This window comes from Vicia villosa, unplaced genomic scaffold (genome assembly GCF_029867415.1).
Source record: "Vicia villosa cultivar HV-30 ecotype Madison, WI unplaced genomic scaffold, Vvil1.0 ctg.000828F_1_1, whole genome shotgun sequence".
In the NCBI taxonomy this organism is placed as follows: Eukaryota; Viridiplantae; Streptophyta; class Magnoliopsida; order Fabales; family Fabaceae; genus Vicia; species Vicia villosa.
Window position 1 is genome coordinate 592830 of NW_026705364.1, and position 14774 is coordinate 607603.

The 14774-nt window shown below is 26.6% G+C and overlaps 1 protein-coding gene across 1 annotated transcript; it reads left to right on the forward strand.

The window, feature by feature from the left end:
• The first annotated feature begins 9292 nt into the window (after nt 1–9292).
• On the forward strand, nt 9293–11585 carry LOC131631458 (equilibrative nucleotide transporter 3-like). Its single transcript, XM_058902253.1, has 9 exons — nt 9293–9410; nt 9481–9585; nt 9668–9823; nt 9908–10051; nt 10267–10372; nt 10452–10621; nt 10745–10905; nt 10990–11248; nt 11326–11585. The coding sequence occupies exons 1-9, from the start codon at nt 9369–9371 to the stop codon at nt 11428–11430; spliced, it is 1248 nt and encodes a 415-aa protein (XP_058758236.1). The 5' UTR covers nt 9293–9368; the 3' UTR covers nt 11431–11585.
• The last annotated feature ends 3189 nt before the right edge of the window (nt 11586–14774 follow it).

Here is a 14774-nt window from a genome sequence, read left to right on the forward strand (position 1 = left end):
TAATAATAATAATAATAATAATAATAATAAGTAGATATGGTGATGTATCATCTTAATAATTGTTGCGCAACCCTAATTTTATATTCACTTTTTTTGTCCATCTAATTTATCAAATTTTTATTCATACAAAATAAATTACTTATTTAAATAATATTTTTTTTATTAAAACCCTACATTAATAATTAATTATAACGATAATAATAATAATAATAATAATAATAATAATAATAATAATAAAAACTCTTCAATCTAAGCATAAACCCTAATTTTAATTTTACTTATTTGAACCTATATAAAAATAAATACTAATTATAAATATAAGAATAATTATTACAATAATATTAAAAATAAAAATAAAAATAATAAAGAATAAAGAATATATTATTTAATAATTGACACAATATTAATAATTAAAATAACAATAATAATAATAGAAATATTATAAGAATAATATAAACAATAATATAAATAATAAAGAATAAATAATATATTATTTAATAAGTCACACAATATTAATAATTAAAATAACAATTTTATTTATTTTTTAATCTCTAATAAAACTAAAAACAAATTATTTAAAAACAAATATCATAAAATTACTGTTTTGATATGCTATTTCTGTAATAATTTATTTATTTTTTAATCTCTAATAAAATATCTCAACAAAATATTAAATAGAACTGTATTATTAATCTATTTAAATCTCTCATTTTTAATTTTTTCAATTAATCTATTTCATCTTTCCTATTCCATAACCACCTACCATTCATTAGACCTTTCATTCCATCGGTTATAAAATTTATTTGCACATTCAATTAATTTTCAATTTTATTCTTCAATTAGTCTTATTCATTTTAAGATGACCTTTTACATATTCAATGTATTTCTCATTTTATTCTTCAATTCTATATATTTTGTCCCATCTTTTTTGCTTCTCAACTATCCTATTTATTCTCACCACGTATTCCAGTCATATATTTCTCAACAATCTTACTAATACTACGTCAAATACTATGATTAAAGTTAGAATCAGTCAGATGTGGGATAATATGAACATTACTAGAAGAAAAGTATTAATTAGCACATATATGATCTTAATAGATGAAAAGGTACACTCATTTCATCTATTCCTTTATTAAATTATTTTTTGTTAATATTTTCTTTTGCTTTTTAAATTTTTTTTTTAGCAATTACATACATGCAATGATACCAAGAAAGTTTTCATGCAAAAAAACGTTTTGGAAGAAGAGATGATTTATGTTATCGAAGGTTTTAAGGTATTAAAAACTAAGACAAAATATGAGGTTGAAAATAACTCTTCAATGCTTCAATGGTATGGTGCTACAAAAGTAACTACTCAAGAATGCGATTACAGAAAAATCTCTTGCTACATTTTTGAATTTGTTTGTTATGTTACTATTTAGCCTTATATTTAATAGTTTTTTTATTATATATAAAATATATTACATTTTTTTTTAGTTATATGTAGTTGGGTTTATCATTGATATAAAACCCAATTGAAGAAAAAACAACTGTTCATGTCAAAGTAGAAATATTATCGTAATTCTAGAAATTTACCTTTTTGGTCTTTCTTTACCTTTTTAATTTTAAATATAAGTGACTTAATACACTATAATTTAATTATTTTTAACTTTTCATATTTGAATTACATATTTATCAACAAAAAAGAATTGAATCACATCACAAAATAATTTTTTTTAATTGGTATGAGTGTAAATTGGGTAAGTGAGAATATATTATTTTTTAATCATCAAATAACACATTCATTATTTCTTTTGGTTGCTAACATATTCCATCTTTTGTATACTATTTTTTTCTCCATTGATTTTATACATACATATCAATTTTTAAAAATATGTGGTTACTTTGTTACAGGTATATATGTAACCCTATTTGGTGTTTTATTATATGATTAATAAGAAAATCTTAGTAATAATATTTGTTAATTACACTAATTTTTAAATATTTTTCAATTCTATTCCTTAAATATTAAATCAATCACTTAAAATGATATTAATTAATAATAAATTTTAATTAATAAAATTGTGAGTTATAATTTTTAATAAAATTTATTGTCTTATTAATATTTATTATTTTGCATACAAAGGTATAATTGGTCCATATTTTAGTAATAAATTGTTCTTTGTAACTTCTATTATCATTGTAAGAGTCATGTAATGTATGATATTTTTAACTTTTAATTTACAAAATATATTATTTGGCATAAAAATGTATAGTTGGTGTGTATTTTAATAATTAATTGTGATAATAAGATCTTAGAGTAAAGAGAGTGGGTCATAAATATTTTAATAATAATTAAAATTAAAAGTTAATAATAATTTGAAAAATAAAAATTTAATAATAATAACATTATTAATAAAAAAAATACAATTTTGATAGAGTATTTAAGAGTTTAAAATATGAAGAGTTCATATCAAATAACGAATAGAAACAATATTATAGAAGGATATGTAAGAAAAATAGAATAACATAATTAAAAAATTTGACACAGTAATAAAATATTCTAATCATGAGGCTCAATTCTTGATTTCGTCTTACGATTAAAGTGAAGGATTTTGATTATTAATTTTATTGCAACCTATATTTATAAATTTATAATTTTTAAGTTTGTAAATTTCTAATAATCGAGGCTTATTTCTAATAATCGAGGCTTATAATAGTGAAATAAAATTTCTTAAATATTTTTTCTTACCTTTTTTAAAATAAGAAAAAAATGTTAAATTGCATTAAAAAATGTTTATAATGATGTAAGTAAAAATTTTGGGATTTTAACGCATAATTTAATGAGTAGAAATATTCACTTTCTGAAATATATAAATGGTAATAAAATTTATAAAAGTTAATGAGTATTAATAAAGTTTAATGATTATTAACAAAATTTAATAGTAACATTAATTAAATTTATTTACATTGATCAATATAACATTTGAGAAGTGATAATAAAAAAGTTCAAATAAGTTTATTATACTAAAAGAAATTAATTTAATCTTTAAAAAAATTAAATATATCACTCCCGCCTTTTATTTATATGGAATCCTAAAAATTATCTTCTATTTGTTATTTTATTATTTTATAATATTATTTCATATCATTTAATCAATAATAAACATTGTAATTTATTTCGTTAATATTTATCATAGGAGGTTAAAAGTAATGCACTGCACACTGAATGTCTCCTAAAAAATTATAACACAAATGAGTTACTATTAAAAATTTAAATAATAATAAATAGATAAAATATAAAAACAATTACAACAACTAAAATATACTTAAAGTGTTTATGTGTGCAATATTATAATTCAATATAATATATTATTTAAATTTATTGAACATTTTATAGTTAACAAAAATTATCTTAATTAACTTTAAAATATTTATAAAATTTACAATCTATATTTAGATGCACTCTCGAATTTTAAATAATTTATTATATTTTTATAAAGTTTAATATTAAATACATGAACATTGCAATATTTAAAAAATTACTTAATAATTTAATTTAATTTATTAAAATTATCATTTTTATATAATTAAAAAAACGTAAACTATATAGTCTGAAAAAACCCGTGCAACGCACGGGTAATTTAGCTAGTATATATAAATTCAAGGTTGTCATGATGGCAACCCTAGCCACATGTCAACTTCATAGCAACTCTAAGCATATATGGTGATGTGTCATTTTCATAGTAATTCTTACCCAAACCCTAATTTTATGTTCACTTTTTTGTCCATCTAATTTATCAAATTTTTATTCATAGAAAATAACTTACTTATTTAAATACTATTTTTTATTAAACCCCTACATTAATAATTAATAATTAATAATCATAATGATAATAATTATAAATAATAATAATAATAAAATTATTATTATTAAAAATCATCTTAAAACTTTTCAATCTTTATATTTTATATCAATAAAATTGATATAATTATATTTTATTTATAAAACTCTTCAATGTAGATAATATATAAAAATAAAATATAAAAAATAAAATTATTATTATTATTAAAAATCATCTTAAAACTCTTCAATCTTTATATTTTATATCAATAAAATTGATATAATTATATTTTATTTATAAAACTCTTCAATGTAGATAATATATAAAAAATAAAATATAAAAAATTAATTTCATTTATTAAAAAATATAAATTCTTATGTTTTAATTTTATTTCTAACTTTAAATATTAATCTAACTCTAATAGTAATAATGTATTTTTCTTTGAAGTCTTATTTCTTACTTCCCCTTGCATTTTGTGTATAAAGTTATTCATAATTAAATTTAAATATTGAAAAAATATTTTTAACATCGTTTAGTCTAAAATATTCTAATTTTAATATAATATAAAATTATAGTAGTCTTTGATATACTAAATAAAATTATAATACTATTTGATATCCTATTTCTTTTGGTCTTATTTTTGGTCATATTTTTATTAAGGAATGATTTAATAAAATAGGCATTTCTATATAAACTATAATTTTAGGTAATATATAGATTTAAATTTTTTTATAAAAAAGACAATATAATTTTAAGAGTAATTATGTATTTTAGTTTGAATTATTATATATATATATATATATATATATATATATATATATATATATATATATATATATATATCAATTTTTTTTTCTTTTCCATAACTTCCTATCTTTATTAGTATTTTTTCAGTTTTTAATCTTCATTAAATATACCATAAAAATAATATTTTAATAAGTCATATGTTTAATATTGATTATTACTTATCACAATCAGTTACCATTTTGACAAATAACTATTAACTTTTTATGTTAAGAATATAAAAAAATATACTTTAATGTGCAATTTTTACTATCCAATCACTCTTTATTTAATTTAAATTCTATGCATTCATGATAAATACATAAATAAATGTTCTTCAATCTCTTTTTTTTTTTCATTTCTCTTTTACAAATAGGGCTGGAAATGAGTCGAGTCGAGTCGAACTCGCCTCAGCTCAGTTTGACTCGTTAAGAATTGGCCGAGTTCGAGTTCGAGTTTAAGACGAACTTTTTTTCAGCTCAAACTCGACTCGTTAAGAATTGACCGAGTTTCAGTTCGAGTTCGAGTTTATCACGAACTTTTTTTCAGCTCAAACTCGACGTGTTAGAAGTTCACGAACATCTCGGTTAAACTCGTTAGATTACTCTTGTTAGGTTCAACTCGCTTATTTCACGGATTTAAAAGTTATATGATTGGAATTTATACGATGTTAATTTTATTTGTAGAAATATTTTTCTCAATTGAGAATATAAATTATCAATTATAACTATTAGATTAAAATAAAATATGATACTAAGATTTAGAGCAAATCTTTAAACCTACTCTTAAAGACAATATAATCTATCTCATATATAATCGAGTTGACTCATGAACCTAACGAGTCGAACTATGTATAGTTCAAGTTCAGCTCATTTAGTTAACGAACTTAGTTTTTAGCTCATACTCAGCTCATTTGGTTCATGAACCTAGTTCAACGATTTAATTTTCGAATCGAGTTTCGAACTATTTTCGAGTTAGTTTGGTTCATTGCCAGCCCTATTTACAAACTTTCTCATTCATTTTTCTCAATTGACAATGCTAACTGAATATAATTTTAGGTAATATATAGATTTAGAAGTTCTTATAAAACAGACAATATAATTCTAAGAGTAATAATATATTTTGGTTTGAATTATTATAAATATATACTAATTTTTTTCTATTTCATAACTTCCTACCATATTTAATTTTTTTTCGTCAGTTTTTAATCTTCATTAAAGATACCATAAAAATACCATTTTAATAGGTCCTTTATGCAATACTTATTATTATTTATCAGTTACTATGTTGACAAATAATGGGTTAACTATTAACTTTTTCGGTTAAGAATATAAAAAAATATACTTTAATGTGCATTTTTTACTATTCAACTACTCTTTATTTAATTTAAATTCTATGCATTCATTATAAATATCAAAAGAAATGATCTTCAATAACATTCTTTTTTTCATTTCCCTTTTAAAAGTTTTCTCCTTCATTTTTCTCAATTAACAATGCTAGCTGTGAATTAGTCTAATATATTATTCGAATTTACATTCTCCTTCATATAGTTAAAAAAAGAATAAGAAATTTATGTAATTTTGAAGATTTATTTTCATTCTACTCTATATACTTCAACTTTATTATCTCATGTATGTGATTTGAATAGTTAAAATTTTATTATTTTTTGAAATTTCAGGTTGAATCACACTTTTTATCGAGAAAAGTGAGTTGGTAAATCATTATAAGATTAAAATTTGGATGGACAAAGGCTAAGTGAGAATTAGGCTAATATATTATTTAAGTTCACTTTTTCTTTTCTGTAATTAATTGGAAGAATAAAAAAAGGTATGTAATTTCTTTACTTTTTCAGGTTGAGTCACATATTTTGTCAGACGGATAAAGAGATGATGAATCATATTTTTTATCGAGAAAAAGTGAGTTGATAAATCACATATAGTTATAAGATTGAACTTTGGATTGAAAAAGGCTAAGGGAGAATTAGGCTAATTTATTATTTGAGTTCTTTTTTTTTCTTTTCTATAAATAATTGGAAGAATAAAAAAGGTATGAAATTTCAAGTGTATTCATTTTTTGTCTTTATTTTCATTTAACTTTTTTATTATATATTAAATAGGAGATTTGATCCATTATAATTTTTTTCCAAGTTGAATCACATATTTTGTCCGATAACAATGAGAAATTGAGCTACCATTAATTTGTACATATTTTAATATTAAATTTAATACCAATTAAATATATTGAAATTTTATATCTAAAATTTGAATATTAATTGTTATTTATAATAAACCATATTTTCTATTTTACAAAATATAATTTATCTTAACGTGTTGTTTGATTTTGTACACATTTCAATATAAAAATTTAAAAACTATTTAATATATTAAACTTTTATATCTAAAAATTGAATTTTAATTGATATTTGATAATTACTTATATCATTATAAACTACTTTTTATAAATAATATGCAATTTCGATATTTTTCCTATTAGATAAAGGTTATAAGTAAAATATTTCACTTTAAATTTAAACAATAATAAAAAATTGAACAAATTGATGTCAGTATTATAGTATATCTCTGTCACTATGTTTTTCTTTGCAAACATGCTATTCTATAATTTTATTTATGTATATAATATTTTAACTCTTCAATGCTATAATAATGTTTGAAACACAATCGTTAAATTCGGTAATTTCAAACACTATTAAAATATTGAAAGAGTCATACTTTTTACTCTAAATTCTTACATTTGAACTAAATATCATCACAGTTCATTATGAAAAAAATGTAACAATTTTTGTTAAAACAATTAATCAGAATATAGGTTTTTTAAATAAACTAATTATTTTGTTCTATTAATTTTTTTAATATACAATTTATTTAAAATCCATCTATTACTTTTTAAAACTTCTAATTAACCATTTCAATTCATTTAATTCTCATATAAACCATAATTAATGCAAAAGAATTGATTGTCTTTAAAAATAAAAAGTAATATTTAAATATAACTAAATAATATTATCTATTAACAATATATGAAGACAGAAATTTTTGTTACAATTTTTTTATCAAGCATGAATGACATCATATTATTATACAATAAACTTAAATAAAATCTTTAGCTTATTTTAAAATACACATTCAATTATTATATATGCAAACAGCCGCGCATCGCATATAAACGAATTGTTTGATTTTAATTGAAAACGAATTATTATATATGCAAACAGCCGCGCATCGCATATAAACGAATTATTATATATAATGAGGGAGGGGGAGTCGGATTTTAATTGAAAATGAATTGTTTGCATAATTACAATAATTAATACTAATTAAGTTTAATTAGCATATAAAAATTATACTAAAAAATTTCAAAGACAAATTAGTGTTTTAAAAATTGGACCGGTCATCAAATCGGTGAGGATACTTGGTCACTGGTTCATTGATTGAACCACTTAGTCACTGGTCGAACCGCATGATTAAATCGGATTAAACCGGATAATTCGGTTGAATAAACCGGTCTCTATTGCAATACTATATATTTATTAAATCGGTCAAACCGGATGATTTAGTCTCTAAAAAATATCACAACACCTACAAAATTTTACAATTTTAAAATATCATAATTTCACATGTTTATTTTTTACATTCAAATTCTAAATGTAGTAATCACTCACAACAAAATAATACAAAATATAAATTTAAATACATTTTAAACCAAGTCTAATTACAAACAGAGAAAAATTTGTTCCAAATAACGTTTGAATAAAATTTAATTATATTTTTTATTAAAAAAATTATGAAAACGACGTCGTTTTGTGCGAAAAAAAGAGTATGCATTTGAACCACCGAATTTCTAAAACCGCCGGTTCACCGGTTTTTTTCTGGTTTTGGCCGGTTCTCTCCGGTTCAATAGCATATCTGATCCAGCAATCAGACCAGACCGATGACTCTTCCGGTTCCCGGTCTGACCGGCCGGTTCGGTCTGGTTTTTAAAACCGACTAAAATTACAAATAATTTCCTATAATTAACATTTGATTTGACACCCTATCATTAAAACTTGTAAATTCTTACGAATCATCCGTAAACATAATCTTCTATAATCAATATTTGATTTCATTCCCTAACATTGAAATTTATAAATCTTACCAATCATCCATAAATATTTTATTGATTTAACCTAAAACCAATAACGTTGATTTAGCTTAATTTTCTCATTAATCCACTATTAATACAATCTTTCGCTTAAAATTGTATTAAATATTCAATTTAAAATTAGTAAAAGATCTTTTTACCCTAAATTTATGTATAGTGTTAGCTTTTGTTCATTATTCCACTGTTCCTCTTAGCATTCTTCCTTTGCTATAGCTTCTTTCTTCTTCTTCTTCATGTGAGTATCATATTTTTTTTCCTTGCTTTAAAGAGTATAAAAGAATATAAAACATCTGCTTCTTTTTTTTTTTTTTTCTTTCGATTTTCAAGGTTTTCACCTGCATTACTGATTTGAGAGTACTTTTCTTGTGTGTTTTCAATTTTAAAACATAAAACATTCCCTTTGATTTCTGATTTTTGTCAAAACACTACGTCAAGTTAAATATCTTACTCACGTTCAAATACTACTTTATTTTACTTTTTTTTTTTTTTTGAAAAAATAAAATGTTTGTACTCTTTCCAATCTTTAATTATTTTTTATCTCTTAACTCAAATGATTGCAAATGCTAATTCCATTGTTGCTGTGACAGACCATTATTTAGAATGGTTATTTCAGCTAAAAGTGAGGTACCAAGAAGAATTGAGGTATGAAATCAATTATTTTCCTTTTCATTTGCTTCAAATAACTTAAATTCTAGCCATTTGTTACAAACAGGGTAAATGTCAAGCAATGGTTGTATGCTTCATTCTAGGACTTGGGTCTCTTATTATGCTAAACAACATGTGGACTATGGGTGACTATTACTATAAAGTGTTTCCTGTAAGAATTTTGTGTTTTTTCTCTCTGTTTTTGTATATATTATGAGGTTATTGGTTTCTAATAAGCTTTTTCTACTACGAAGAAATATCATCCGGTGAGAGTGTTCACCATTGTTTATCAACCATTTGCATTGGTGGCCACATTGATATTGGCTCACTATGAGGCAAAAATCAATACCAGGAAGAGGAACCTGACTGGATATACAACTTTCTTCACCTCTTCTTTGTTGGTTCTTATTGTAAGTATTTCTGAATTACCTCTAAATTTTGTGTTACCCTAACAATTTCTATTGATATTCCATCTATCTTATTTGGTTTTGTAGTTAGATCTAGCGACATCCGGGGCTGGGGGGATTGGACCATATATTGGTCTGTGCACAATTTATGCTTCTTTTGGAATTGCCCATGCACTTGTCCAAGGGGGAATATGTGGGGATCTCTCCTATATGTGCCCGGAATTCATCCAGGTAGACATTTCTAATAGTAAAATATAATATTGTTAAGTTCTATGTAGGGTTGACAATGGTATTAGATTTCTAGCTTTTAAAGTTTATTGGACTAATATATCCCTTCTTCTCTCTTAAGTTAGTCTTATAAAAAGAATTTGAAACTTAACTTGTTTGCATTTAGTGATAACTGTCCTCTTTAGCAGTCCTAATCTAACAATTTTGTTGTTATGAAGTCCTTTATTGGTGGAATAACAGCCTCTGGAGCGATTGCTTGCGCAATAAGACTTTTCACAAAATATTATTTTGAAAAATCGGAGAATGGTCTTCGCAAAGGAGCTTGTATGTTATTATTCATTGTTAACTCGTAAAGTTTTTCCATTTTTTATTTTATATTTTAGTAACTCATTTTACATTACAGTGCTAAGCCTAGCCATCTCAACACTTTGTGAACTGCTAAGTATTGTGGCATATGCTTTTTACTTCCCAAAATTGCCTATAGTTAAGTATTATCGTTCAAAAGCAGTTTCAGAGGGAGCAACAACAGCTGCAGCTGATCTTGCTGTTGCCGGAATTCAGACAAACCAACAAGTAATTTATTGGAACTTGACAATTTCTTTTTATGCTTGTAGTGTTTCAAACTTATATTTATATAGCTTATCTTCAATATGTTTTTTAACTGGTATACTTAGAGATTTTTAACTTTGTGTATAGGTTGAATGTGATCCTAATGAACAAGAGCGGTTAAGCACTAAAAAGCTTTTTCTTCAAAACATTGACCACGCATTTTCTTTATTCCTAACATATGTCTTGACCTTATCTATTATGCCCGGATTTTTGTACGAAGATACCGGATTGCATGGGCTAGGAGAATGGTAAATAGTTTATCATACACTATCTTTTTTTATGCTTCAAAGTTTAGGGAATTTTAACCAAAAAAAAGCATTTGTGAATTTTAGGTACCCACTTGTTTTGATCTCTGTGTACAACATCACTGATTTGATTTCATCCTACATTCCTATCTTCAAGTGCTTGAAGTGGGAATCTAGAAAGGGATTGCTAATCACATCTCTTTCTAGATTCTTGTTGATTCCGGCCTTTTACTTCACGGCTAAATATGGTGATCAAGGATGGATGATTTTTCTGGTATCATACTTGGGATTATCCAATGGATATCTCACTGTATGCATCTACACATTGGTCCCTAAGGGGTACAAGGTTAGAGTCTTTTTTAACACTCACTAAAAATGTAGAAGTTCATGAATTATTATAATCAAAATTTTACTGTTTTGTAGGGTCCAGAGCAGAACACTTTGGGCAATTTGCTTGCGCTGTGGTTGTTAAGTGGTATACTTGTTGGCGTCTCTCTTGGTTGGCTATGGACAGTTGGAAAATCATAGTCAAGTTTGTTATTTCCATTAGTTTCTAGTAAAATTATGTACACATTTAGGGTTGATTGAAAAGTAAATTTCCTGTCTTTAACAATTATTTGATTGGCTATTATGTCCTTAATTTTTTTGAACAAATGACCTTTTTCGATTTCGACATATCAAGTACTATTGCAATAACAAGTCAACTAACTCTTGTAAACCGAGGAATAATGCCATATAAACGAACCCTTGTAAACCATTCAAAGACAAACAATGAGTTAGTTACTTACCTAGAAGAACCATCCCCTGTGAAATTTGCCTTCTCTTCTTGAGCTCTTGGGTAGCATAGACTAAACTAAGCTAACATCACTTAGCTCTCCAGGTTGAGCCAATAGAATTGCCCTTTCTTCTTTTAAATCTGGAACTGATGATCTAAAGTAGTCAGAAAATAAATTATTATGCGTGTAGAAGTGAGGTCTGCATGTTGAATGATTAGTAAGGTTGGAGTTTTGTTAGTAGATAGCTAAGGAAACTATGCTACTTGGTTAGATCACTCATTTGTATTATAAGGAAGTAGTATTTAAAGGGATGAAGAGTAAGAAGTAAAATTGAGCATTTTGAAAGAGGCATGTAATTATTAGATGCTGATAACCAATCATTCTCATGAGAATTTGATTTACAGACCAATCTATAGGTCATAAGCATACTCCTAAGCTCATGTCTCTACACATTCTTAGCTTTTACTGGATCAACATTATCATTTCTATGCAAACTCTAGAAGGCATGAGTTGAGTTTAAAACCTTCCACTCATGAAAAAACTATGATATAAGGACATGCATATTGAAGGCCATATTCATACTTATAAACAACCTTGATAGAGCTTTTTTTTGCACAACAAAATATTTAGATAACAACATTCTATGTTACAATATTTAGAGCTTCTTCTATGTTTGCCTATGAGCTAAGCCTTTGTTGCTTCCACCGTCACCAATAGTTATATGAACAACTCCACAAAGATCCGATCTTCCATTATTCATATGATTCTGTCAATCAGACAAAGCACCACTACATACCCAAGTTCCATTAAATCATGCTTACAAATTAAATTGAAGACTACAACATAAATGGTGTACCGAACACATGACCAGCAAGAACTAGATCAACACTGACAGCATAAAGCAATGGCTCCATGACTGCCGTCTTATCATCCATGCACCTTGATGAGCTTTTTTACCATGGCAGATATGCATGTAGATGAGAAATGACAAAAAGTTATAGAGAAAATAAATGTGTCAAAAGAAGGGCAAAAGAAGGTTTATCTTCTATGTTTGTTATCTAGACCCTAGCCTAAAACTTGTTGAATTGAGTTATCACAAATAACAAATGCAGTGTTGTTGCAGACCTCACGCAGGAAACGCAGCAATATGCAATCAAGCTTAGAGAGAAATGTATGTAATGGTAGTATTATTGAATTAAGCTAGCGCAGACTTGTTGGCCAGCACTGCAACAGGTTTCCACACTCCTCCCGGATCAACATCTAAGCTAGCTGGGAGTTCTCTGTAGTTACATATTACCTTCTTGAGTAGAGAACAATGAAAAACCGGATGGGTCTTTGTTGTATATGGTAATTTGAGCTTGTAAGCCACAGCTCCAACACGCTCAATAATCTTATAGGGGCCATAATACTTGGGGGCAAGTTTAGTACTGATGTGAACCTCCACACTCTGTTGCACATGTGATCGCAACTTGGGAAAAACCCAATCACCTACTACAAAGTCCCGTTCAGTGCGGTGATGATCAGCTTGGTTCAAGTGAAACTTCAGTTGGGAGGAGCCTGCTAACAACTAGGGAATCCACACAAAATTTGAAGGCTACACCAATCTATCCTCGTAGAGCAAAACCCCTCTGCGATATGCAAAGCCTGATTTTGTTGGTTCTCCTCTTTGCAAAGCTGCAATGATATCTTTCAGAACTGCATCAGAATGCACCTCCTTTAACACTTCTTCAGTCTCCAACCAAGTCGGATAATGCACTAAAGATTGCAGCTCCAAATTGTCAATCATCCGAAACAACGCATCGGCCCCTTTTGTTATTCAAACCCGGCTTGTATATTATGTCAAACCGATAGCCCAACAACTTTGCTTTCCATTTTTTCTTATCCATTGATGTGATTCTTTGTTGCAGTAACTGTCTCAAACTCTTCTGATCGTGCACACAGTTAACTTGTGCCCCATTAAGTACGGTCGCCAGTGTTGGATGGATAACGCTGTTGCCAGTAGTTCCTTTTCATAAGCTGATTTTGTAAGATTTCTGTCACCATTGCCTTGCTGAAATATGCAATAGGACGCCCCTGCTGCAACAAAATTGCTCCCTAACCGTTACCAGAAGCATCGCTCTCAATGTAGAATTCATGAAAAAAATCTGGCAATGCTAAAACGGGGGCTGTTGTCACACTTTGTCAGTGGCTTGACTAGCTTGCCAATTTCCATACTCTCTAATATACTTTCTGTAGTAACCGATAAGACCAAGAAAACCTCTCACTCCTTTCACATTCTTTGGTACGGTCCACTGTAAAACTCATTGAACATTGGCTGGACCCATAGCTACCCCAATCATGTGAGATTATAGTTATACAAGTTACTATATGTTGTGTGTGTATCAAGTTAGCTTATGGTGTTGTTAACGTTTGTATAAATACTCCTTGCTTGCTTGTGAATCAATTAAGAGAACCATTTACCCAATTCATCATGTTTACTTCAATTCATTAATTCTTAATTCTAATAGTCATAATTGTAAGCGACTAAATTACGAATCACAGACAGTGATGCACCATAATGTATCCAATTCATATATATGTTTTGCTTATTCCCTAAGAACTAATGCAAGCTTGTATTTCTTTCAATGTTTTTCCTTTGGTTTCTCGGACTACTTTTGCAACAAATAGAATGGTTAAGAGAAAACATCCAGCATACAAAAACATAGTACCTGTGTCCAAAAAGCAATACAATTATAAGCATTAGTATTTGTTGACTAATCATGATGATTCTATGTATTATGCTTTGAGTTTACCAGGAGAACTCCAACTCATAAGAAAATTGAAGGTATATGAAACCACCCAAGCTCCTAGCCAGGCTACCAAAACCACTAAACTTCCAGCAATTCCCTTCACATTTATAGGAAACACCTGCAATATCAAAATTTGTTTTTTATTGGAAAATTAGCATTATGCTCCGTGCAGATCGAATTATCAATCTCCATATTTTCCAGCCCCATGTAGAATGACAGGCAGTTGCCCATAATGCTGTCCAATGTAGATTGCCGAATCCTAGCTTTTGTTCCATGTTAAACTACATCCAATCATGCAGACTAAGAT